Source organism: Aedes albopictus, chromosome 3 (genome assembly GCF_035046485.1).
Source record: "Aedes albopictus strain Foshan chromosome 3, AalbF5, whole genome shotgun sequence".
Classification (NCBI taxonomy): domain Eukaryota; kingdom Metazoa; phylum Arthropoda; class Insecta; order Diptera; family Culicidae; genus Aedes; species Aedes albopictus.
In genome coordinates, this window is record NC_085138.1 from 141,167,459 (window position 1) to 141,194,296 (window position 26,838).

The 26,838-nt window shown below is 38.6% G+C and overlaps 2 protein-coding genes across 4 annotated transcripts in view; one reads left to right on the forward strand and one right to left on the reverse strand.

Annotated features, from left to right (window-relative positions):
* LOC109408473 (uncharacterized) overlaps positions 1 to 26,838 on the forward strand; it is an 810,302-nt gene that overhangs the window by 462,838 nt on the left and 320,626 nt on the right. The window lies entirely within an intron of this gene.
* On the reverse strand, positions 14,146 to 26,689 carry LOC109432422 (uncharacterized). Its single transcript, XM_019708763.3, has 2 exons — positions 22,189 to 26,689; positions 14,146 to 22,124 (listed from the first exon to the last, which is right to left on the reverse strand). The coding sequence occupies exons 1-2, from the start codon at positions 22,977 to 22,979 to the stop codon at positions 21,578 to 21,580; spliced, it is 1,338 nt and encodes a 445-aa protein (XP_019564308.2). The 5' UTR covers positions 22,980 to 26,689; the 3' UTR covers positions 14,146 to 21,577.

A 26,838-nucleotide genomic window follows, 5' to 3' on the forward strand; every position in this document is an offset into this window, starting at 1 on the left:
CTGAATGAATTTCCGAGGAAATTTTGGACGAATTTCAGAGATTTTTTTGTAGAAATTCCCGGGAAATTTCTGCAGCAATTTGCGGTGAACTCGTGAAAGAATTAGCGAGAAACTTCTGTAGGAATTCCCAAAAACTCCTAATGGAATTCCAAAGGATCTCCTGAAGGAAATCCCGAGGAACTTCTGGAGGAATTCCCGACGAGCTCAGGAGAAAAATCTCGAAGAACTGCTGCAGGAATTCCAGAGGATATTCTGGATCTCCGAAGCTGGTGGAATTCTCAGAGAAGTCCAAGAGAAATTTCCAAGGACCTCTTGAAGAAATTCCTGATAAACTCTTGAAATAATTTGGAAGAATTCGTGCTCGAGGAATTTTTTAAGAAATTTCTGAGAAACTTGAACTTCGATGAACGGTGAACTAATACAGGAATTTCCGAAAAACTCTTAGAGTAATTTCTAAGGAACTCCTGGAGGAATTCCTGAGGAACTCCTGTAAAAATCTAAGGAACTCTTGTAGGAATTGCTGAGGAACTCCTGTAAGGAGTATCGAAGCTTTCCTGTAGAAATTCCCAAGAAACTCCTGCGCGAATTACCGAGGAACTTCTGGGGAAATTCCCGAAGAACTTCTTGAGAATTTTTCGAGGAAGTCCAGTAGAAATTACTGAGGATTCCTTGAAGCAATTGCTGAAAAACTCGGGAAGAAACTTCCGAAAAACTCCTAAAGAAATTTTCGAGGAAATCCTGGAGGAATTTTCAGGAAACTCCTGGACGAATGTCCGGGAAACCTGTGGAGGATTATACGGGGAACTTTTTGAGAAATTCGCTGTTAGCTATTGGAGGAACTCACGAGGAACTCCTGCTTCGGGAAATTTCAGGAGAACTCCGGTTCACTCATGAAGAAATCCTCGAGTAACGTCTGTAGAAATTTCCCAGAAACTTCTGGGGGATCTTTCGGGATACTTCTGAAGGAATTAGCTTGGAACTCCGCCAGGAATTCCAGGGTAACTCCTGGAAAAATCTCGAAGATCTCCAGGAAAAAATCCCGAGGAATTCCTGCAAAAACTCCCGATCTCCTGAAATAATTCTTGAGGAACTACTGGACGTATTCCTGAAGAACTTCTGATTGAATTTCCCGTAAATCTATTTCAGAAATAATCAACGATCTCCTGCAGCAATTTCCGTCTAGCTCCTGGAGGTATTCCCAAGAAAAACCTGCACTAATTACCCAGGAACTTCTTGGGGAATTTTCGAGAAAGTTCTGAAGAAATTCCTGCGAATTCCTGAAAAACTCTCGAATAAATTTCCGAAAGATTCCTGCAGAAATATCAGGAGAGATCCTGGAGAAAGTTTTAGGGAAATCCTAAACGAATTTCCGGAACACTTTTGTAGAATTTTACGAGGAACTCTTAGAGGAATTTTTGGTTGGCTACTGGAGGTATTCCCGAGGAAATACTGCCTCTAGGAATTTCAGGAGAACTCCTATAGAAATTTCCGAGGAGCTCCTGAAGAAATTCTCGAGAAACTCCTGCAGAATCTTTCGGAGAACTTCTGATGGAATTGGGTTGGAACTCCTCCTGAAATTCCAGAGGAACTCCTGGAAAATTCTCAAAGATCTCCAGGAAAAAATCCCGAGGAACTCTTGCAGCAACTCCCGTTGAGCTCCTGAAAGAATTCTCGAGGAACTACTGAAGGAATTCCTGAAGATCTCCTGGAGAAATTCCCGTAGATCTATTGTAGAAAACACCAAGGAACTCCTGCAGCAATTTCCGTCAAACTCTTGTAGGAATTCCGTTGAAACTCCAGCGGTATCTTTGGGGAAATTTTGGAGGAATTGGGTTGGAACTCCTCCTGAAATTCCAGAGGAACTCCTGTAAAATTCTCAAAGATCTCCAGGAAAAAATCCCGAGGAACTCCTGCAGCAACTCCCGTTGAGCTCCTGAAAGAAATCTCGAGGAACTACTGAAGGAATTCCTGAAGATCTCCTGGAGAAATTCCCGTAGATCTATTGAAGAAAACACCAAGGAACTCCTGCAGCAATTTCCGTCGAATTCCTGTAGGAATTCCCTCGAAACTCCTGCGGGATCTTTCGGGGAACTTCTGGAGGAATCGGCTTGGAGCTACTCCAAAAATTCCAGAGGAATTCCTGGAAAATTCTCGAAGATCTCCAGGAAAAATCCCAATGAACTCTTGCAGCAACTCCCGTTGAGCTCTTGAAAGAATTCTCGAGGAACTGCTGAAGGAATTCCTGAAAATCTCCTGGAGAAATTCCCGTATATCCATTGAAGAAAACACCAAGGAACTCCTGCAGCAATTTCCGTCGAACTACTGTAGGAATTCCCATGAAACTCCTGCGGGATCTTTCGGAAGACTTCTGAAGGAGTCGGGTTGGAGCTCCTCCAGAAATTCCAGAGGAACTCCTGGGAAATTCTCGAGAACTTTAGGGAAAATCCCGAGGAACTCCTGTAGCAACTTCCGTTGAGCTTCTGAAAGGATTCTCGAGGAACTACTGAAGGAATTTCTAAAGATCTCCTGGAGAAATTCCCGAAGATCTATTGAAAAAAAAATACCGAGGAACTCCTGCAGCATTCCGGTCGAGCTCCTGTAGGAATTCTTATCAAACTCCAGCACTAATTACCGAGGAATTTCTTGAAGGACTTCTTGAGGAAGTCCTGGAGGAATTCCTGTAGACTGCTTGGAGAAATTCCTGAGAAACTCGCGAAGAAATTCACGAGGAGGAACTTTTAAGGAACTCCTGGACGAATTTTCGGGAATCTCTGAGAGTGATTCTCGGAACTCTTGCCTCGAGAAATTTTAGTAGAACTCCTGAAGAAATTTCCGAGGAGCTCCTATAGAAATTTCCAAATAACTCCTAGGGGATCTTTCGGGGAACTTGAGAAAAAATTGCTATGGAATTCAGGAATTCCAGTGAAACTCCTGAAAAATTCTCGAAAATCTCGAGGAAAAAATCCCAAGGAATTCCTGCAGGAATAGTTCTTGAGGCACTGCTGGAGGTATTCCTGAAGAACACCTGGAGAAATTGCCGCAGATCTATTGAATAAATAACCAAGGAACTCCTGCGGCAATTGTCGTCGAGCTCCTGGATAGATTACCATAGAATTTCTGCAGGAATTCCTGAGAAACTCTTGGAAAATTCTTGAGGAGCTCCTGGGGAATTTCCGAGTAACTCCTGAAAAAAAATCCTTAGAAACTCCTACTGGAACTCTCTAGGAAGTCCTGTAGGAATCTCTAAGGAAGTTCTGCGGGAATTTCCGAGGAACTCCTGTGGGGATTCCCAGGGAATTCCTGCAGGAACTCCTGAAGGAGTTCTTGAGGAACTTCCTGTAGATCTATTGAAGAAATTACCAAGAAACTTTTGCAGCAATTTCCGTTGAACTCCTGGAGGAATTCCCGTGGAATTCTGCAGGAGTTCCTGATAAACTCTCGGAAAATTCTTGATGAACTCCTGGAGAAATTCCCTTGGAACACCTTCTATGAGGATGCTGGATGAATTTTCGATTAATTTGTTGAGGAATTTCCGGGGAAATCTTGGTAGAATTCCAATGGATATCTGAAGAAAAAATCCCGGGGAACTTCTGGAAAATTCACATGGAATTCGTCGAACTATTCCTCGAGTATTCGTGGAGGAATTTCTGGGAATATCCTGGGAGGTCTCTTAGGGAAATCCTGGAACTATTTTCACATAACTGTCGGTGGACTTCTTGGGAAAATCCTTAGAGCTCTTGAGATAAATTTCGTGAATGAAATTTCTGAATAAATGGAGGATGTTGTAGGAGCAAGGAAATGCCAAAGCCGCGATAGAGCGAGCAAAAACACAAGGAGCCGAGGTCGTAGCCCGTCAGCGCTATTCGGCTCTCGAAAAGGAAGTGCTACTGTAGACGGGACAAAGAAGGAGGCGGACACCCTAGCTAACCAAGGCAAGGAAATCGTAAATACTGACGACATATATCTCCTTGATTTTTTTTTCGACTGAGAGAGTTACAGCGATAATTTCTTTCTGGCGTGCAGTCTGATGTGTTTGGCTCACGAAACAATTATTTTTGCGTTGGTGCAAAAATAATTGTTGCGCTAGCCAACACATAAGACTGCAAGCCATAACGAAATTACCGACATATATCTTCTCTACGATGTCGCACGCCGCCTTCATGGGACTAAAGTGAATGCTACGTTGCCCGTTTTACTCTTTGATGCCGGATTCTTTTTTCAAGCGTTATAATTGTGTTTTCTATGTTTTCTGTAGTTTTGGGGGTCAACAGCATAAAAAGGGTAGGATATGATGCAGAATATTTATTTCTGGATATCCTAGACCTAGGGTATCCAAACTGTTCTTGAGTTCAGATCCTAAAATCTACGAGCGCAACGGTAACTTCTTTCATCATTCAAAGCTACGATTTGTAATTTTTCATGTCCAGTAAGTCTCCTTAAAATTTCAGGCACATCATTTTTTTTTATTCTTAATCACTTAACCTAATTTACAGCTCTATTGGCCACTGGGGCACTACGTGAGCAATTTCAATTGACAGCTGCACTTACATTTTGTACAACGCCTAGATTCTATTCTACTTTATCGAACTGGTTGCCTTTCTGCTGCTTTCACTTTTTCTTCTTTATACCTAGTAGAATGATGAGCACAAGGATGATGATGGATGGCCGTTGTTCCTTTCCAGTCCGATTGGGGGTCCATTATGAGTAGCAGTTCGCCGATGTCCAGGTATCCGGGTCCCTTTAAGCCATGGGCTCAGAAGAGGGTCAGTGTCAGTTGCTGTCGGGAGAAAAGCAACTGACGAAAAATTGCAAGTGCCGGGGCTGGGAATCAAACCCATGACCATCCGCATATAAAGCGAACGTGTGACCAACTACGCCACGGGCCCCGGCTAGGCACATCATTTGATTGGATGGGGTCATCCAAACTAGAGTGACTTGGGGTATCATCGGCAGCTTTGTTCTCTTCGTCATGAGGGGTTTTTGTCGGCCAAATTGCAAATAATGATTCAGCTTGGTTGGGAAAGATTTAAGACCAACTATGAGTTCAACAAGTTTCGAAAAACATCCCATGACGAACAGAACAAAGCGGCCGAAAATTCGTAAGTTCCCCTAGTATGAAGTTTACAATCCAGCATCTACAGCAATTGAAGTTTCTGTTTTAGCTATATAGAGTTAAGTTGCATATTATACTATTATACTCACTGGAGCTTGAAGAATATAATCAGAGACTATGACATAGCTTCGGGATATTCAGAATCGTACATGCTGTCCTGCAATATATTACATGAAACCTACGTCGCTGGAGTGAGGCACGTATGTATCCTATCACCGCCACCGACGAGATCCCGATAGGTGCAATTGATCGTGAACAAAACCGGGGGTTGCTGTAGGCAGCCCATTACCATGGTGCACCTAAATGATTTCTAACTGACTCATGACGTTGCTCTCCTAGCTCAACGATGTTGAAAGCTTCCAATATCTTAGAAACCAAATGATAACCGATTGCGGCACCAAGATCAATCGACGTAGGTGCATGGATCAAGAAGGCGAGGGTTACTTTTGCGAGTTTAAAAAAAACACAATTAATCCACCTAGTGGCGATAGTGCCTTTATCGTCGAATATGTTCTCAGAATCTTTCCGTCAACGTAAGTCAAAGTGTTCCTGAATCCGGATATTTTTAAAGTAAAGCAAGCATTTTATCGAAGCATGGGTTTGGTTCAGTTTTTCATTTGGCCATTTCCGACGGGACACCCGGAACCGGTTTCGGATCACTACCGGTTCAGATATGTTCTGAGAATATTTTCCTTCTTACTGTTCATCAGCATATCAAAAAAGCCACTATTTGATATGTCACATGCATGGGTTTGGTTAACTTTTATACTTGGCCACCTCCGGCGGGACATCTGGGATCGGTTCCGGAACACTACTGGTTCCGATACGGTCTGGTAATGCTTTCTTGCTTACTGTTTATCAGGTTATCGAAAAATTCGCGGTATGATATGCCGCATGCATGGGTTTAATTTAATTTTACATTTGGGCACTTCCGGCGGGACACCCGGAACCGGTTCCGGGACATTACCGGTTCAGATATGGTCTGAGACCATTTTTCTGCATACCGTTCATCAAGTTATCAAAAATTCCGTAGATTGATGTGTCGCATGGATGGGTTTGTAGCGTTTTCATTTCTGGCCCCCTCCTGGGGTACCGGTCCGAAACACCTTAATGCCCATAACTCCGGAACGGCTGTACCGATCCGAACCATTTTCAATAGGAAACAATGGGACCAGATTCCGCGTCGAATCGGTCAATAAAATCGGTTGCAGTTTACTGCCAGAAAGTGATAAGAGTTTTTTTGTACACACACACACATACATACACACATACATACACACACACAGACATCACCTCATTTCGTTGAGCTGAGTTTATTGGTATATATGACTCGACCCTGCTATCAAAAATTCATTTTTGTAGTGAACATATAGCCTTTCCAGTAAACTTGGTGTACGAGAAAGGCACAACATACTGAGCTGCTCTACGTCTGTGAAACCTGGTGTGTATCAGTGGAGAACATTCAACGGCTGGAGGCCTGCGGTATATATTTCGTGCATTGTGGCCTCACAGTTGGATTTCCAATGCGGAGCTCCATCGTCAATGTCATCAAAAGCCGATAGCGACAGAGATCCGGGAGCGCAAGTGGGGGTGGGTCGGCCACATTCTACGCAGAAGGGGGGGGCGAAATCGGCAAGAAAGCGTTAGACTGGAACCCAGAAGGACATCGCAACAGAGACCGACCCAGTGCCTCAACAAAGAAATAAAATTAATTAATGGAAATTTGACATGCTCATACGTCGAGACGAGATGATGACGAGTAATCATCCAGGATGGAAATCGACCCTGCGCATAACCGTGGGTGCTCAGGACAGGTTCGAAGTAGGTATAACTGAATAACCTCAAAGAGCACACATCAAGTAACACGCAGTAATCCTACCTGAAAGCGGTCCCATGTGCATTACTTAAGCCGTATATGTATCACCTCGCAACATATTTAAACGTAAACCATCTCGTTCCAGTTCAATCAAGCCCCATTTGGTCCCCGTCAAGAGGAGATGAAACTTGATTGCGCCGCTGAGCTGGCTGAAGCGAGAATTGATGAAACCCTCAACGAAAGCTCTGACGTACCCACCGTACCTTACAATATGGAACAGTCACAGTCAGTCAGTGTGTGACCTTTCCTACCGTGCTCCTGCCCGGTAAAGTTGTTGTTGCTGTTGGATTGGGGAAGGGTTGTTGAGTGGTGTCACCAAGCAGCTAGAGAGCAATGATGCATCCCTTATCTCGTTCGTACCCCGGACATATTGTCATGGACACATTCCCACACAAACAAGGGATTGTGTTGCTTGGGAGTCGGTTCCTAGGGTGATGGTACCAGTTGTGGACGCAGAATTACAGAAACATCCTGTAACGACCAGCAATCGTAACAACACACCCTACCCGAGCAGGAGAAAATAGATGAAGAATAAAAAACTCAGGTATGGAAAACCGAATACCTAAAACCTGAATGAGGTATTAAGCAGCCCTGCATAAGAGGTAAAATACATAAAATAATAACTGGTGTGTATTCTGTGCATAACACGTGAATAATGACATCAGGTATGGCAATACCTAAATAATAATCGGTGATTTTTTCATACAAATAGTGATTTTGCCATAACTGAATAATACCTCAAGCAGTTCTCAACACCATACCAATAACTTTTTGAAGTATTTTATCAATACCTGCAAAATACCGAAGTAAGTTACTTTCAATACCAGAATAACATGGTCTTGGTTTGACTATAAGGGCTCAATTTCAATTCAACTATTTTGAGATAACATCCCCAAAGAGCCCAAAACTAGTACCCCTACCCCATATGGAAAACGGGAAACCCCAAATGGACAGTGATACATTGTTATCATCGTCCAGCCACGAGGGGATACCTACTATGGGTTCTCTTGAACTCCTGTTGCATTAAAATTTCAAATGATCTACCACCCACCGCAGCTGGTCCTCGCCGTCGTCCTCGTTGACGCCCTCCTTGGAGTTACACCCACCACTGCACCAGATGGCGATGGATAGTTGATTGTGAATGGTGATGATATCCTTCTCCGGCGAGGAAGGCGGGTTTTGGTTGGCGTTGACTTGACTGATGTGGTTTGGGGTCAGCAGTTGCCACCAGTTGTAGGTTGTAGCCGATCCAACGTGACGACGCGACGACGACGACAACGACGGTGACTGATGGACTGTCTAAATCTAACTTAAGTGTTTGTGTATGTACGGTTGTGACCTGGAAAAGTGAGAGAGATAGTTGCAAGTCTAATTGAAATTTAATAGAAAGGATGTTTGGCGCTGTCACCACAACGTACTCATCAGCGGGGGTTGTGGGCCGATTAAGTCTCTCGAGTTGGTTTGAAGCACAGCTGGTGAATATTTAATTGAATTTACTGTGTTGATTGTGGATGTCGATTTACCAACTGTTGAAAATTTCTAGTTTTTATTTGTTGGTGCTGTATGGTAACATTCCTTATATGATGAATGAATTCAGCTGAAAATGTTTATATCAGCCATTTCTTTGAAAATCGATATAGTGGATCTCCTGATGTCGTGATGTAGTTCATCGAAAATTTGAATACGCGACATTTTTGCCTTTCTCGTACACTAAGTGTACTGGAAAGGCTATATGTTCACTCCAAAAATGACTTTTTGATAGAAGGCCCGGAGTGTCGACTCACATATACCAATCAACTCAGCTCGACGAATTGAGGTGATGTCTGTGTGTATGTATGTGTGTGTGTGTATGTGTGTGTGTGTGTGTGTGTGTATGTGTGTGTGTGTATGTGTGTGTGTATGTGTGTGTGTATGTGTACAAAAAAACTCACATAACTTTTTGGCAGTAAACCTCAACCGATTTTAATGACCGACGGGTCATTCGACGCGGAATCTGGTCCCATTGTTTCCTATTAAAAATGGTTCGGATCGGTCCAGCCGTTCCGGAGTTATGGCCATTTAGGTGTTCCAGACCAGTACCCTTGGAAGGGGCCATACATAAACATGTAACAAACACATACATGCGACACATCAAACTGTGGCATTATGGATAACCTGATGAACGTTTGGCAGGAAAACAGTCTCAGACCATTTCTGAACCGGTAGTGTTCCGGAACCGGTTCCGGATGACCCGCCGGAAGTGGCCAAATATAAAAGTGAACTAAAGCCATGCATGCGACACATCAAATTGCGGCAATTTGGATAACCTGATGAACAGTTAGCAAGAAAACAGTCCCAGACCATATCTGAACCGATTGTGTTACGGAACCGGCTCCGGGTGTCTTGCCGGAAGTGGCCAAATATTAAAGTGAACCAAATCCACGCATGTGACATATCAAAGCGCGGTTTTTGTGATAATGAAAGGTTGGCATAAAATAGACTCAGACCATATCTGAGCCAGTAGTGTTGCGGAACCGGTTCCGGGAGTTCCGCCGGAAGGGGCCGTATATAAAATTTGACATAGTTTTTACATGCGGCACATCAAATCACGGATTTTCCGACAACTTGATGACCTTTTATGCTAAGACCACATTATGGACTGTCAGTAGTTCCGAAACTAGTTCCGGGTTTCCCTCCGAAAGCGGCTGAATATAAAATTATACCAAACCCATGCATGCGACATAGCAAAGCGCGGCTTTTTTGATAACCTAACAAACATTTGCAAGCAAATAGGCTCAGATAATTTAAGAGACTATAAGTAGTGTTCCGCAACCGGTTCCGAGCCGAAAGTGAAAGCAAACTCATGCATGCGATTGAGGTATCACGGCTATTTAGGTAACATGATGAACAGTTGCAAAAAAATATACGCAAGCCATATCAGTGTGTTACGGAACCGATTCCGGTTGTCCCGCCAGAAATGGTCAAATGTAAAAGAGAACCAATACATGTAACATATCAATAACATCAGTAACATGATAAACGATAGCCAACAAATAATCTCAGACCATATTTGGGAGAACCGGTAGTGTTCCAGAACTAGAGATGAGACGAGTAGCCCACCGGAAGTGGTAAAATATAGAAGGGAACTGAACCATAGCTGCGTTTTTTTATAATCTGATGTAAGGCCAACAAGAAAATAGTCTCAGGCCACATCTAGAACTTGTAATAATATTTCGGAATCGGTTGTGGGTGTTCCTTCGGAAGTGATTTAATAGAAGTCTCCAGTTAGCCTAGTGGTTAAGGCTTTGACTCCCTGAGCATAGTGTATCATTGTACTTGCCTCACAATATACAAGTTCATGCAATGGCAGGCAAAGAAAGCCCTACAATTAATAACTGTGGAAAAGTGCTCAAAGAACACTAAGTTGAAGCGAGGCAGGCCAAGTCCCAGTGGGGACGTCGAGCCATAAAGAAGAAGAAGAAACCAAAATCATGCATGCCATACATAAAATCGTGGTTTTTCAAAAAATTGTTGAACTGTTAGCAAGAAAATAGCCTCAGATCACATTAATTTTCAGTTTTTTAGGTAACTCGATAAACAGTTAACAAGAACATAGTCTCAGACCACATTTGAGACAACCAGAATTGGTTCCAGGTGTTTCACCGGAAGTGGTCAAACGTAAAATTTAACAAAACCCATGCAAGCTGCACATCAAATAGCGGAATTATAAAAGTGAACAAAATAAATGTCAAAGCGATAAATCAAATCGTGGCTTTCTTGATAGCCTGTAAACATTGGGTAAGATTATAAGTGAAGAAATGGTCAAAGTCTTCATATATGCAAGAGAACAAAATCGTGACCAGTGATATCTTCAAATCACACCATTTCAGATTCCAGCGGTGTAAATGCATAGTAGGATGGATCAACGTTTTATGGAAAAATTAAAATCTAATCGCATCAACACCTTATCAATTTTCAATATTTAATCTACTTTTGCTTCTAAAATTACTGCTCACAATTTGGGTGCGGCTGGTTGAGCCCTCGCTCTTATCATTGCGATTGAAATTTGAATGGAAATTTTTACATTTTCTGCATTTTACATGAATCGTGTTACATTTGGTAATAAAATATAGCCTAAAGTGTACTGAAATAAACAATGGCAAAGATCACAAAGTGATCTACGATTGTGAATAGAGTTGACCTTCTTCATGCATTAGCTGACGCTCACCCCGCTGCCGTAGTGCATGTAATGGAGTCATAATGACCCCAATCAGAGATGCCAGATTATTTTTATCAAAAATCTGTATCATTACATATTTTTCTGTATCGCCGTATTTTAGGGTATAGCAGACACCTAGAGTCCTAGATTTCAATAGGAACTAACAAAAATGTACTACTTTCTGACAGTTTAAAACTTTTGCAGGTATTTATTTTGCTAAAACATGTGTAAAAACGTACAAATTTTCATAAATTCTTTGCAGTTTAAGCAACAATTTATAAAGTTTTTAATAAATTTATTGCAAAAAGCTTCACATTTCATGCTTTCTGGAGAAATCTGTATAACATTTCAAAATTCTGTATTTTTCTGTACTCTATATCTTGTCTGTATAGAAGGTCAAAAATCTGTATAATGCAGAAAAATCTGTAAATGTGGCATCTCTTACCCCAATATACGATCAGGGTTAAGGTGGTCAAGCAGTCAACTGAGATGTCTGATATTTTTCAGCTCTGCTTTGCTCTTGAGCATTACATCGGAATATGTACCATGAATAAGTTTTCAAAATCGATCATGGATTTGTTTAAATTATTGTTTTTCTATATAAAGTATTATCAGGATTCAGGAACATTTTGGCTAACGTCGACAGTAAGTTCATGAGTACATATTCGACGAGAAAGGCACTATTACCACTAGGTGGATAAATCTGGGTTTTTTTTTTCTTAATTAAGATAACTTAAATAGAATAATCCATAAAGTAAATGTTTTTCAATTTTTTTTTCCGAAAAATCATAGCTATTGAACCTGTTGGTCGATTTTAAATTTCTTTATTATAGTTTGAAGGACATTGAATGGTTATTTTTGGATCTTCCTGTATTTACATATTTTAATTCATACTATTTTTTCACGTTTCTATGGTATTGGGACCAAAGGAGTGCCATAGTTTTATACTTTCATAATTTAATTCAGAAAATTTGGTATAACATATAAAAAATTCAAAGATGCATGTTTTTAAGTTTTTGAGATACGTTTTTTTTTAAGGGAAGCCTCACATGTTGATCTAGCAACTTCACAATTGTTGAACAGTGTAAATTCTCATAGAAGAGATGAACCAGCTTAGGGCTGAAAATCTCTATAATAAAGTTATAAGAACATTAAATTCTATTGTATTTCTTAGTGATACCTGTTGCTTTTTTGGATCCATTGCTTTATAAGCATTTAAATATAATCAAAATAAAAATAGTATCCAGTATGGAAAAATGTGAGTTTAATTTAATTGTATATCAAAAACTAATAAAATACATAAATCTTCCGACTTTCTATATTTTCTGCTAAATTTTCAAAGTTTTATGATAAAATATATCAAAATAGGACACTCCTCTAACCCATGACCATGACCCAAACCATGAAAATGTTAATAAACTTAGGCTGATACAAAGCGGTGAAAGTTTGACTTTTTTATAACACGAAAAATAACCATATTATACATATAGGGATACATGAAAATTTCGAAATCGAAAAAAAAAATGTTGATGCCAAAGGCCTTAAAAGTGCATGAAACGTCGAGATCTGGTGTTATCCCATTATTTTTTAAATCTTTTTGGACTTTTTGGAAAAAGATTCAAAATTTAAAAAAGAAAATAAAAGATTTCATGTATAATAATCTACAAACCAGATAGACGTTCCGTCTAGGTACAATCCGAACATTGATTTCGATTCATGCTGCCTTTCCCAAAGGTTGTCACGCCCTTTTCACATGTTGGTCTAGGAATATCTTAACAAAGTTTTACATGTGAATAAAGGATCATGGTTTCAAACTATACAAAAATATGACTAGTCAATTTACTGGAAATTTTTTGTTCTTAATTTACATCTCAAAGAACCACCCTAATTAATTATAAATGAGCCACCCTAATGAAAAATTATATATTTTCAACATTGAAAATGACTAACGGTTATATAAGAGATTTTTTAAAATCATTATCTTTTTTTAGTTTTTTCTACAAAAAAGGACCACCCTAATGCAAAATAAGTGAACCACTCTAACGAAATATGACATAGTATGCTAGTAGTTGCCAACGATGATATAAGACATGTTTCAGTACTATTGCCATGAATATTTCAGCAACTAAATTCAAATCCTCCATGTCAAATTCATTTCACTACCCCTACTCAACAATTTTCGAAGTCCAAAAAGTTTTTTTTTCCAAAAACAATTTTTTGAAATAACACCAGATGTCGACATTTTATGCACTTTAAAGGCATTTGGCATCACAAAAAAAAAAATCGTGTTTCAAAACAGCCAAAGTTTTACCGCTTTGGTTAAACAATAAGCGAAGTCCGATTGAGCTGAAATTTTGCATGGGGGCTTGTTTTGAGGAGACGAAACTTTTGAGCAACGCCCGTTTTTGAAATTCTGAAAGTCGATTTTCTTTTTCACCCCAATATGCAATTAAATAGTATTCAATGCTGTAGTTTATATGTATTATCCAGTTTAACTAACAATTGAATTTTCTCATTTACTTTTCAGGTGAGTATCGAATGTGCATTCAATACAAGAGAAAATCCTAAATGTGGTAAGTATATAACAGTGCAATAACATTTTGAGTGTTTTGGGCTTTTAAAATATTTAAATCGTTTGAGCTGCCCTGCAGCAATGTCGTAAGAATAAAGGGTCTTTGCAGTAGTTGCTCTCATTATTACCGTAATGGATCATCATGGATATATCAATCTCATTGAATCATTCTCAAGTATCATTTCAAGATACACATAAAAGCCAGCGGTGTCATCAGTATTACTCCAAGCTACTGATTGAGTAACTAGCTCTTCAGATAAAAAAATGATTTTTAGCTCCCAGAATTCCAGTGAAAATAAAATATTTTGCTTAAGCTCAACGGAATTGTGGCATTTAGTAGTGCCACAATTCCGTTGAGCTTAAGCAAACAATCGCCATAAGAAATAATCTTTATGAGTTTATCAATGTTTCGAGCCCTTCAATATAGGAAAGAATAATAAAACATAAGAAATCCACCTATATATTTGCTTAAAAAAAAGCAGGTGGGCATTCATAATTTTAGGATTTTTTTAAAGTCTAATTTAGTTTTGAAACGGTCGGAACTGTTTGCGTCCCTCATGTGGCTGGAAAATTTCTTTTTACATATCGGAAGTGTTGTTTTTGCTTTCCTAAGCAAAAGAAAAACCTTTTCTTTATAAAAGACAATCACCCAAGCAATCACCCATAAGATATTTTTGATTTTTTGCCCTCTTGAAAAAAAAAATAAAAAAACAAAAGCTTTTTGAAAAAAATCTCCTTTGTGATATTATACTTTTTTCCACCCTCGGTGCGTGAATTTCTGCGCATTATTTCTTCGACGAGTATAAGAAAACCTTGCTTGGATTGCTTGAGAATTTTTTTCTACGAGTTTCTTCAGAAACTCCGTACAGGGATTCCTTCGGAATTTCCTCTACATTAAAATTCAGAAATTTCTCTAGTGATTCTTTCTAAATCCTCCAGAGATTTCTTCAGAAATGCTTCTGGAGATTTTTCAGAAGTTCTTGGAATTCCCTCTTTACTAATTCTCTCAAAAAATCATCAAAGATCCATTTGGAAATTTGCATCATGAGTTTCAATTTCGCCTGGAACACCTTCAGAAATCCCACTAGATATTCTCCTGGAAATTTCAATGAAGAATTTTATTGGAAAATATAGCATATTTCGCCATCTTGAAATGCTTTAAAAAATTCCTTAAGGAATATTCGAAGACTTGTGTGAGGATCCTCAAGATATTTATTCCAAAATTTCTCCAGGGATGTCTCAAGGATATCCTTTGGAAATACCTGAGTAAAACACTTCCGGGGCTTTTTTGAAAATTCCTTCAGAAATGTGGCCATTGGCAGCCATTAAATTCCTTCTCAGATTTGTATGCAAAATGCTCCCCAAGAAACCAATCGGAAATTTTCTTGATAAATTGCTATGGCATATCCAGGAATTTCTTCTAAAATTCCACCAGAAATTCTCCCAGAAATTCCACAATAAATTATTTTAGAAGCATTCACTGTTTTATAAATTTCTCCAGGGATTTTTAACAAATTTATGCAAAGTTATTTCCTTCAGAAACTTTTTTTTTTATTTTCGCCAATGACCTTTTTGGAAAATCCTTAAGGACTTTCTTCAGAAATGCTTCCTGGTTTTTAAAATGTTTAAAAACAATATTTTAAAACCCATTCCAGAAATTTCTTTAATAATTCTACCAGATATTAAAAAAAAATAGTTTTTTTCTTTTCATAAATTCCATTATATTTCACAAAACATTCTTTAAGGAAATTTAGCATGGATTGCTTCAGAAATTTCTCTACAGTCTAGGTGTATTTGTCAGAAATTTTAGAAAATTATTTGTGTTTTTTTAGAATATCGCTCAATTAACCGTTCTTCCATTCCTCCTGGAATTCTCCCATAATAGTTTCAAAAGCTTTTCCAAGGATTTATTCGGCTATTTTTTTCAATAATTGCTCAACAAGTTTTTCCTGGGAATCATTCTGAAATTTTACTGGGGATTCCTCTAGAAAGTTGATAACATTATTTTAAAACATCAATGGTTGGTTCTGAAGTTCTTCCATGAAATTCTTAAGAAATCGCAGGGAATAATACAGAATTTCATCCATTGCTCTGTTTTTCTCCAATGAATCCTCTGAAAATTTTTCAGAAATTCCTACACATTTTTTTGTGAAATCTTTCAAAAGTTTTTTTTTCGGATGTATTAGAATGAAAAAAATATCCTAGGATTCAAATTCCTCCAGGGATTCTTCCAAAAGTTTCGTAAAAAATCTTTTTAGAAAATCTTTCATCGATTTGTTCAGAATTTTATCGATGAATTGCTTCAGAAACTTCTTTTCAGCATTTCTTCTAGAAATTGCTCACGAAATGTTTCATGGTTTACTTGAAAAAAAAAGCAATTTCCTCAGAAATTGTTTCAAATTGGCTTTCAGAAAGTTTTCCAGTGGTAAGTCAGAAATTAGTCCAAAAATCTTCCAAAGAATTCTCCAAATCTATTTTTTAAACTAGAATTCTTTAACAAAATATTCACGGATTGCTTCTGAAGTTCCTTTTTATATTTTTAGAATTTGTGTTCGGATTTTTTCAACAATTGTTTATGAAATCTATCCAGAGACATTTCTTGGGAATTTATACGATAATTCATTTTAGAACTTCTAATTAGATGATTTGGGAATATTTTCAGATGTTCATTCATTTGTTTCTCCAGTTATTGTCCCAAAGATGTCTTCAGATATAGGTTCTCTAGTAGTTTCTTGAGATAATCTTCCAAGAATTATATTAGGATGTTTCTTCAGGAATCTGCAATCTTTCTGAAATTGTTTTGAAAAAATCCTCCAAGAATTCAAACAGGAGTTTCACAAGCAAGCTGTTTCATCAGGTAGTCCTCCATGAATTTCTTCAGAAAGTCCTTTTTCAGAAATTTATCTTGGTTTCCTCAACGGATCCTTAACGGAAAATCTCTATAGATCTACAGAAATTTGGCTTGATATTTCTTCGTTAATAAGTTCAGTAATTCATTCAGTGAATCATTCAGAAGAAATTCCGAAATTTCTCCAAGGAATTCTTCAGAAGTATCACCAGAGACTCCTCAAGTAGATTTTTTCAAAAACTCTGCCATGAGCTGTCATTCATAGAATCATCCATATGATGCTGCTACGTTGCTATAAAGGTAAGTTTTGTTCTAATTCTTCAGCCACAATTGCCAAACAAATCGTTACTCTTATCAGTTGCAGCTCCTCCACAAAACTAACCTTTTTTCATATGGTAAGAAAGAAGTGTGACCAATCACTTCTTATTTCTGAAAAAATATATGCCCTTCAGAAAAATTAGTAATCAAACGGTGTTTTTTTAGTTTCTATCGTAATGGGTCATCTTCCAGATTAGGATTTTTTTTCTGTTTTATGTTTTCAAATTTTGAAGTACCTACCTTTTCAGGAAAATTGTACAAGAATTGTGGAAATTTTAGCAAGGAATACTATGTTACTGGAAGAATTATATAAAAAAAGATTTTTTTGAGTAGCATAAGTATTTTTTATTTTTGTAGAATGTTTAGAAGATAGAGGAATTAGAGGGTTACTTTGAAACTTCTCAAATAGTGCTATCTGCGATAAAAAAAATCTTCTGCTATTCCTTTTAGAGCTCTAGGATATTTTCAGGAATTACTTATAGAATTCAGGGATTCCTTCAAACTGTTATACTTGGGATTTCTCAAAAAGTTCCTCCTCAGAATTTGTTGGGGATTTTCGACTGGAAATTGTATGTCTAAAGGGCCTGGTTTTCTCAGCCTAAGGAATCCAAACGATTAAATTGGCGCTGACCGACGTTTCGGCCTTATTTATTTTGTTTTTTTTTTCAAGGGAAAATAAAATAAAAAAGCAACGAAAAAGGCCAAATGAATTAGGAAGAAACATCGGACATCGCCCCCTGGATTCCTCAGACTGAGAAAACCAGACCCCCCAGAAATTTCGTTCTTTCAGAAATTCCTTCTAGGGTTTCTTCTGATGATTGTTCTGAAATTCCTTTAAAAAAAAATCTTCTGATATTTCTCTAGAAATTCCAGATAAAAAATTAAGGCCCAAAAAGAACTCTTGAAGAAATATCAGGTGGCCATCTGGGGAAATTTCAAAAGAAAAATGTGGAAGAATCTCACATGGGAACCCTGAAAAATGTGCTAACAGGAACTCCAGGAGAAATTTAAGAAGAAAATCCAATTGTTGCTTAAAAACACTGTTAAATTCCCAAAAAAAAGCTCCAAGAGGAATACTGAAAAAAAAACCAGAAGAAATCCCTGACCAAGTTTTTTCTTCATACTGCTTGGTGGCTCGGTATGCGGAAGGGAGAGTAAATCTCGGCTTTATAAAAACAATTCGCTCTCACTTGTAGTTAGTGAGCACGCGAGTGTTGTGGATTGGGATCAAAGTCGAAAGAGAGATGGATTTGTGAAAATAGGAGTGTTCACGGTGTGGCTTCGGAGTCAGTTTGGGTCTGCAGAATTATTACTTGTTCGATGGCTTAGTTGGTTAAAGCGCTGGTCTAGCGAATACGGAGTCGTGAGTTCGAACCTCACCAGAAAACGTTTTTTTCACAAATTTCATCTCTTATTTTGTTAATTTTCAATATTTCGTACCTTCTAATTACAAGTTTTTCCAGGAAAATTAGAGAGAATTGCAAAATCTGCCACCAATTCCAAGGATCCCAAAAGAAACTCTTTGCAGAATCGGAGAGGGTACTTCTGCAGGAATCCCAGTAGAAATATCTGGAGAAATCCCAGAAGGAATACCTAAAATAAATCCCACAATGCATCCCAAAAAGAAACCCAGAAGAAACTCTAGCTGAAATCCCAGAAAGAACTCATTGAAGAATTTCAGACAGTTTGACAGCAGGACTTCCAAAAAAAATCTGAAAGTAAAACCGAAGTTTTTGCAGACGGAATGCCAGTAAAATAAAACAGGAGAAACCCAAGACATAAATCATGATGGTACCTCAAGGAGGATTTTCTGAACGAATCACATAAGTTTATGAGGGAATCCTGAAAAAAAAAAACAAAACCTTTGAAAAGACTCCAGGAGAAATCACAGGAGAAACTTATGGAGGAATACCTGAAGAAAAATGTGAAAGAATCCCTAGGCAAAAAAATCTAAAAACAATGGAGTAGTACCGTAAGTCCAGTGAAAATTCCAGAAAGAAATGCTTGAGAGTAATCCCGGAAATAATTCCGGAACAAGAAAACAGAAAAAAAACCCTGGAGTAAAAACTTTGGGGAATCTAAAAAAAATCTGAATCTGGAAGAAATTAAGAAAAAAAAAAATCTGAATATAACATCGGGGCTTCCAGTAAAACCCAAGAGAAATCTTTACATGCGAACTAAGAAAAAGATTCTGATAAAAAACCACAAAAAAAATCTGACAAAAAAGATCTTGGAAATTCCAAGGAAAATGCTGGAGATCTCTCAGAAAAAAAAATTTAAAAAAAACAATAAAAATCTGGATAAGAGCATCAGAGAAATACCAAATCACACCAAAAATCGATTGACGGTTTCAGCAAAGATTTGCTGAATTTTGCCGAGCTGAAGGTTTCAGCAAAAAATTTGCAGAAATTCAGCAAAGATTGCTGAATTATTCAGTGAACTCTGCTGATCACCAGTAACATTTTGCTGAAATTCAGCAAACTTTGCTGAAAGTTCAGCTAAAAAAATTGCTGGACCCTTCAGCTCGGCAAAATTCTGCAAAATATTGCTGAAAGCGTTTGGTGTGTAAGTACAGTAAAAATACCAGAAAGAACTGCTTGAGAGGAATCCATAAATTAATTGAGCGAGAGTGGAACCTTAGAATGAATCCCAGAAGGAATATCTGGAGGAATGTCACAAAGAATTTCTTGAAAAAAAAAAACTCAGCAGAACCTACTATTTTGGAGGAATTCCAGAAGTATCTTCAGGATGTATCTCAAAGGAGCTCATTGAGCAATCGCAGAAGGAACTTCTGAATGAATCTGATAAGAAACATTTGCAATAGTTTTTGCAGGGTTTCAAAGAGCTCCGGAAGAAGTAATGCTGAAAGAAACTTCTTGAAGCCAATAAAGAACGCCATGCATATAGGGGAGGGGAGTTCTTGAAAGTATGACAAGAAATGTAAAAATATAGGAAAACTTATTACGAAGAAGGAGCGGTGTCAAGAATTGTAACATTTTGTGTGACTATAAGGATGTTGCTTTGCGGAACCGTGAAAAAACATTTCAAGAAATTTGAGCATGAACTTCTGCAGGAGCAGCTTCTGGAGGAATCTCTGAGGAAATTTTAAAAAAATCTTTAAAAATATCTGAAGTGGTACCTTATGTCCAAACAAAACAAAATCCAGGAAGAATGACTTGAGAGGAAGCCCAGAAATAAATCCTGAAAAAGAAAACATAGAATAAACGAGAAAGAACCTTTTGTGGAATCTCAGAAAGTTCTCAATTTGGAAGATTTTTAAAGAAAAATCCTGAATATTACAGCGTGATTTTCAGGAAAAACTCCAATAGAAATCTCAAAAGGAATCCCTTTAGCAAACTGAGAAAGAACTTTTGAGGGAACCCTAGAAGAAATGTCACAAGGAATGTAAAAAAAAATACTTAGCAGCACTTTTGGGAGAATCTCAGAAGGATCTTGTAGAGGATTTGCAGAAGAAGTTTCTGAGAAAATTATTATAGGGTTTTATTATGGGATCACATAAGAAACTATTCATGGAAGCTGATAAAGAGCTTGTGGAGAAATCTCAAAATAAAGTTGTGAATCCCAGAAAAAAAATCCTGAATGAATCACAGCTGAAGCCTCAAGAGGGACACCAAAAAAACAAAATACTGAAAGAATTCCAGAAGAATCTCCAGGATAAATCTCTTGAAAGATCTCATTAAGGTGAAACATCAAGAAATCCCATTGCAATTTTGCATACAAACTTCAGAGGCACAAATCTGACGCACTTGATTATCCTGGCTTTGCTCACTTGCAAAAAGAGGCAGCTTTTCCAAATCGGGCGCATTTGTTTACGAATTTTTAAGATTTGTGCTTTTGAAAACGTGAGTAGGAGTCCAAGTCGGCCGTTGTGGCAGCCATATTGGTATTCTTTGAAGTTTCTACTTAAGGAATCCTTGAAGGAATTTCTGGATGAGTCTGAGCAGAAAAAAATGGAAGGGAATCAGATGGTTTAAATGGAACTCCAGTAGGAGTACTGCCTAAAGAAACTTCTTGGGGCATTAATATAGAACGTCACGCACATAGGGGGATGGGAGTTTTTGAAAGTATGACAAGCAGTGTAATATACATAGGAAAAGCTCTTTACGAAAAAGGAGTGGGGTCGAAAAAGTTTGAAAAATCTGAGTAAGCAATCCTGCAGGAAAAACTTCTGGAGGAATCCTTGAATAAATATCTGATGTAATTCCAAGAAAAAAAACCTGGAGTAGTGCCATAATTCCAATACAAATTCGGAAGGAACTGCTTGAGAGGAATCCCAGTAATAATTCCTGAGAAAAACGCAGAAGATACCCCAAGAGAGAGAACCTTTTGAGGAATCTCAAAAAGTTATCAATCCAGAAGAATTTTAGAAAAAAATCGGAATTTACAGCCGGTTTTTCAGGAGAAACTCAAATTTTGTTTACGTGTCGATATACCATGTTTTAAGAAGAGGTTTCACATCAGGACTAAGTTTTCTTGAATAAACACGATTTACTGAGTAGGGTTTGGGCGTTTTTATATATATCTTAAACAATTTGTAATCCACAAGATTTAAAACGAAATCAACATTTATTGAAAACATTTTCGATAATTTTAAAAGTTGGACAAACATGTCTAAATTTTGTAGCACCAATTCAAGTAATAGTGGTAACGATGGTTCTAAAACTTCCACTACGATCCCGTTCAATCTCAGCGTTTTCACCTTTCTGCCTTCCCAATTCCCGACTGAGCACCAGCAAGATCAGCGCATAAAATCCATTGGCGGCCCACACAACAATCATCACGATATCCGGCGAGCTCCAAAACAGCGTCAGCAGTCCGAAGTACTCGTAGGTAGCTAGGTTTACGACCGTGAAGACGGATCCCATCAACAGGAGAAGTTTACTGGGTGGGCACATCGAGAGTAACTGCACGAGGGCAACGGCGAAGGTGAACGCCGTCATCGGGATGGCTAACCGAGCACCGATGTCTTCTTCCAGGTATAGGTATGCTACTCCGGTGAGGAAGGTGATCAGGAACGATGCGATAACTAGCTGATGTGTAGTGAGGAATATGCAGAAGAAGCCCAGGAAGGTGAAGGAGATGCCGTTGAAAACGACGTTCCAGAAGGTGTCCCAGAACTCGTCTCCTATGAAGAACGGCAACAGTGGACGGAGGAGCGTTTCGTTGTTGTTGATGAACCTAGAAGAAGCAGAAGAAGTTTAGTAAGGACGGTTAGATATTAGAGATTGTACTTAGTTCAAACCATTGAAGAGTAACGTTGCTGACGGAGGCAAGTAGAACAACTCCAAAGTTGGCAATCGTCAGCAATTTCGGGAACTTCAGCTCGCTGGTTTCCTCGAATCCTTCGGTCAAAGCATCCGTCCAGAAATCACATGGGTAGAGTAGGAAGAACTGAAGCATGGTTACCAGCAAGATAAGAAAGCTCTGAAAGTGTTCCCAAATCTCCTCAAACTCGGTAACGATCCACGGTAGCACGGATGCTCCAAAGCACTGCGCTATAACAGCGTAGATGATGTAGGACAGCCTATCACCGGTTGGACTGTAGATCACAATTTGATAGATGTACAACAGCATTTTCCCAGCGAAGAGGAACTCGGAAGCAAATCCGCATAGCAGCAGCAGGACATCAATGTCCTTCGGAACTGATAACAGCTTGTAGAAAACACACACAACAACATGTCCTACGCCGTAAATTCTTCTCACAAAATTTATTTCTGCAATCCAATGAATCAGAAAGCAAACCACGGCCGGAGCCAATATCCGGGCCACATAAATATTCAGCTGCCAGTTGATCTCCACATCTTCCTCTTCCTCAGCAGCCTCCTCTTCGATTCCCGTGTAATATCCCTCGTGTTCCTCGTCCTCTCCAGCCTCATCCACAGCCTCTCGCTCACGGCTTCGCATCAGCGGATCATATCCAAGTCCGGTCAACGCCAACGCAGCAATCGACAAGTACACCACGCACCGCCGAAACGATTCGTCCGCTTTCGCCTTATATTCCACATTCCGAGATCCACTTCCCGGTCCAATCATCACTGGCAGAACTATTCTACTGAACGCCAAAACTGCAGCAGCCCACAAAACTTTGTAACCCAGTTCCTCGGCGGCACAGCACCATTTCGCCGTGCCCGTCGGTATCCAACGGAAACTGCAGCTTTGTTGGTTCGATTTGAGTTTCCATTTCCTGGATTTCCACCTGGACCTCGCTGTCCACAGCCGCCCGGGTCCGTCGCCACCGCACCGTCGCGTCGTCGCACGTTTCCCACCAGCCAGCCAGCATTGCGATGTTGTTCCGCCAAATGACTGACATTCGGGTGAGCTCAATTCGGTGAAGCGCACTCAATGCGCGCTTTGCATGATTGCATGTCCGGGAACTTGTTGCATTCCAGCAGATGTTTTTTTTTTTTCGATGGGAATGTTGCCGTTGGTGTAGTTAGGGATCTTGTCTGAACGGTAACTGCATCAATGCTGAATGTGAAGGAACATAAACTTAGATCTATTTGTTGATTATTCTACTTCATTTATGAGTTTTTCGCGCTTTTATGTAATAATAGCTTTTTGTAAAATTCTTGAAAGTATTTCTAAGAATTTCAGAAGGTATTCGTGAAAGAACGCCTAAGGAATCCTCGGATGACCCTCTGGAGGAATCCAAGAAAGACTCCGTGATGAATCTCAGAAAGAACTTCTTGAATAATCCCAGAAGAAACAGTGGGGTGCAATCGAATAAAAACCTCGGCGATTACTTTTATTTCAAACTCTTTATTTATCGAACGTGTTTTACACGAACGCGTCTTGTTTACTTCAGACAACTTTTCTTAGGGTGATTACGTAAAATATTATTGTCGATAGGGTGGCTCCAAATGGATCGCCACAAAACTTTTGAAGAATTCAGGCCAAACATTTCTTAAGGTCCAATCTGCAGAAGAGCGGCTCTCTTTGGCTTCCCTCTCTTTCGTTAATATCTCAGCTGTTTATTTGAATTATGTTTGTCTCCTTGCATAGAGCGATGGTCAAAACAATCGTCTTATGATTTGTACAGCAAAAGTAGTTGAAAAGTGTATCACCACATTGTAATAACTGAAAGAGAAAGTGAGCAAAGATAGCCTCTCAAATGCAGATAGGACATATTGAAATGTTTGGCCTGAATCTCCAGAAAACTGCTTCAAGAATTCTCAAAATAGAAGATCCTAAAAGAGAATTCTTTGCAAATGCAAGAAGAGACTTCTTGAGGACTTCCAGAATGAATTTCTGGAGTAACACCAAAAGAAACCGCTGTATTGGCTCTTTAATTTCAGTAAGAACTTGTTCTCTCGAAGGAACCTCTGGAGAAATCTTAGGAAAATCTCTTACATCAATCTCTAAAGGCACTCTTGGAGGAGTTCCAGAAGAGGCTCTTGAATGAATATCTGAAAGAACTCCAGGAGGAATCCGAGAGGAAATTTCTGAAGGAATTTATGGAGGAATTTCGAAGGGACTTTGGAAGGAATGTCTGATGGAATTCACGGAGGATCATTACTTGGCAGCAGGCAAATTCGCTAGTATTTTTTTACTGATCACCCAGTAGCCCATCGCTGTGTAGGGTAATTCGCCAATTGTTGAACGGTTAGTACTGGCATTTTTGTTTTCGTTTGTTTTTCCGTGCATAATCCCACTTCAGTTGAAACATATGCAGTGAACGTCCATTGAATTTGTATTCCCTCAAATTCCATTTTCTAAGACAAACTAAAACATTTGTATGGAAAGTGTGTTACCCAAATGTTGAACGCTGCCTTAAGGACAGACTTGTTAGAATCCCAATATGGCCGCCACAATGGCCGACTTTGGCACCTACTCACGATTTTGAGGGCACAAATCTCTTCGTAAACAAAACCAGTGCACCTGAGCTTGTTATTTTAAGCTTATTACAAGTGAGCAAGAACAGAATAATAAAATGCACTGTTGTTTGAAGCCTGCTTCTTGAGATTTGTGCGTTTGAAGTTTTGATGCACTGTTGAACCGGGATTTCAAGACGTTTGTCCTTAAGCTAGCTCATCCTAATGTTCAAGCTTTGTTCGTAATTGATGACGTATAACCCGACATAAACCTATCATTGACCTATTTTCATTTTGGCCACCAAAACCCAACAGTTATCCGATGTGGATCCAACCGTGGTCCAACTCAGAGCCGTAGCGTGGTCCCATGGCGCCCTTGGCAAGCATTCAGGTTGGCGCCCCACGTCACTGTTAATGCATTTTTTTAAAGTTTCTTTAAAAGTTACACTTAGTGTTTCTAAGAAACAAATACCCCTCGATTTTTTTGTTTTCTTATAATGTTTTTCATTCGTGTATTTTTTTAGGAATTGCAATGGGAGTCACCTAACATTTTACCGAAGTTGATTTCTTTTGTACGCGAATAAGTACGAACATTACAGATTTATAACATAAATGATGCATAATTTTCTTTACCAAATCTTGCAGTGTATTTTGAATTTTTGTTTCTGGTTTTTTCAACTGAATTTTGTTCTCAAAAATACTTAATTGAGTTTTAGGGGTTTTCAGGAGTCTTCAAATTATGTACTTCATTTTCGGCAATTAGTTTAACAGGCTCCACCGAAATTTTCCAATAACTTCACCAAAGATTTGTTCTGAAGTTTTTTCAAAACATTTCTCAAAAGATCTGTAAGAAAATGTTCAGTAATCATTAGACAAACCATGGACATGGTTGAATACCAGGAGGAATTTCTAAAGGAATATCTAGATCAGTTTTTGTTGAAATCTCTGGAAGAATTTCCGCTTTAATCACAGGAATAAATTATGCTAGAATCTCTGGAGGAATTCTTGCAGAAATTTCCGGAGGAAAACTTGATTAAAATCCGGGAGAAATTTCACCAAGAATTTCAAATGGAATTCATGGACTAACTCTTGAAGGAGGAGCTGTTTGGGAAGAAATACTTGATGGAATGTTAGAATATGTAAAGAATTACTTGGAAAGAATCCCTGAAAAGGTTTCTTGAGGATTTTTTGGGGAATTTAAAAAAAAATCCCTAGAAGATTTTTTGAAGAAATCCCAGGAAGTAGTTCTGAAAGAATTCGCGGAAGGCTTTTAAAATTAACCTTAAGAAAAATTTTGGATGGAATCAATGGCAGATTTTTCAACGAAATACCTGGACAAATTCCTGAATGAATTTCAAATTTATGATTTTCTGGAGTAGTTAATAAGGAAATTCATGGGAGGTTTTCTACCGGAATTTACCTCAAATATATGAAGCAATCCCTAGTGAGCACAAATAATTTCGGAAGGTATCGATGGAAGTTTTTGTGATCGATGTGATCATTTTTTTTTTACAAAGGAATTGATTGATTGATTTAGCTATATTATAGAGACATTCAGCTCTTGGCTGGTTCGTCTCACTTACAAAGGAATCTATAAATGACTTTCATAAGGAAACTTTGGTCGAATTTCTAAAGAATTCCATAGAAGACTGGGAGAATTTTCATAATTAATTGCTTGGGATTTCTAACGGAACCAATGCAGTATTTTCCAGAAGGAATCCATGGAGGAATTACTGACATAATCTATTGAAGGGATTCTAGGCACATAATCCTTAAAGACAGTTTTGCAGGAATCACTATACGAATTCCAAAGAAAATTTTGGAACTCTGAAGAAATTATGGATGATTATTCAATAAAATCCTTGGAAAAATATCGGCAAGAATACTTTGACTAATTTCTGAATAAACTTCTAGATAACTTCCTGAAAGCCTACTGGAGGAATTTCTGAAGAAATTTAGAAACTTCTTCGAGATATTTCAAGAAAAATCTTCAGAAGAATTTACGATTTGAAATTTGTTTTAAAGAATCCCTGAAGGAGTTTCTGAAAGAATTTCTAGATAAATTTCTGATATATTTTTTG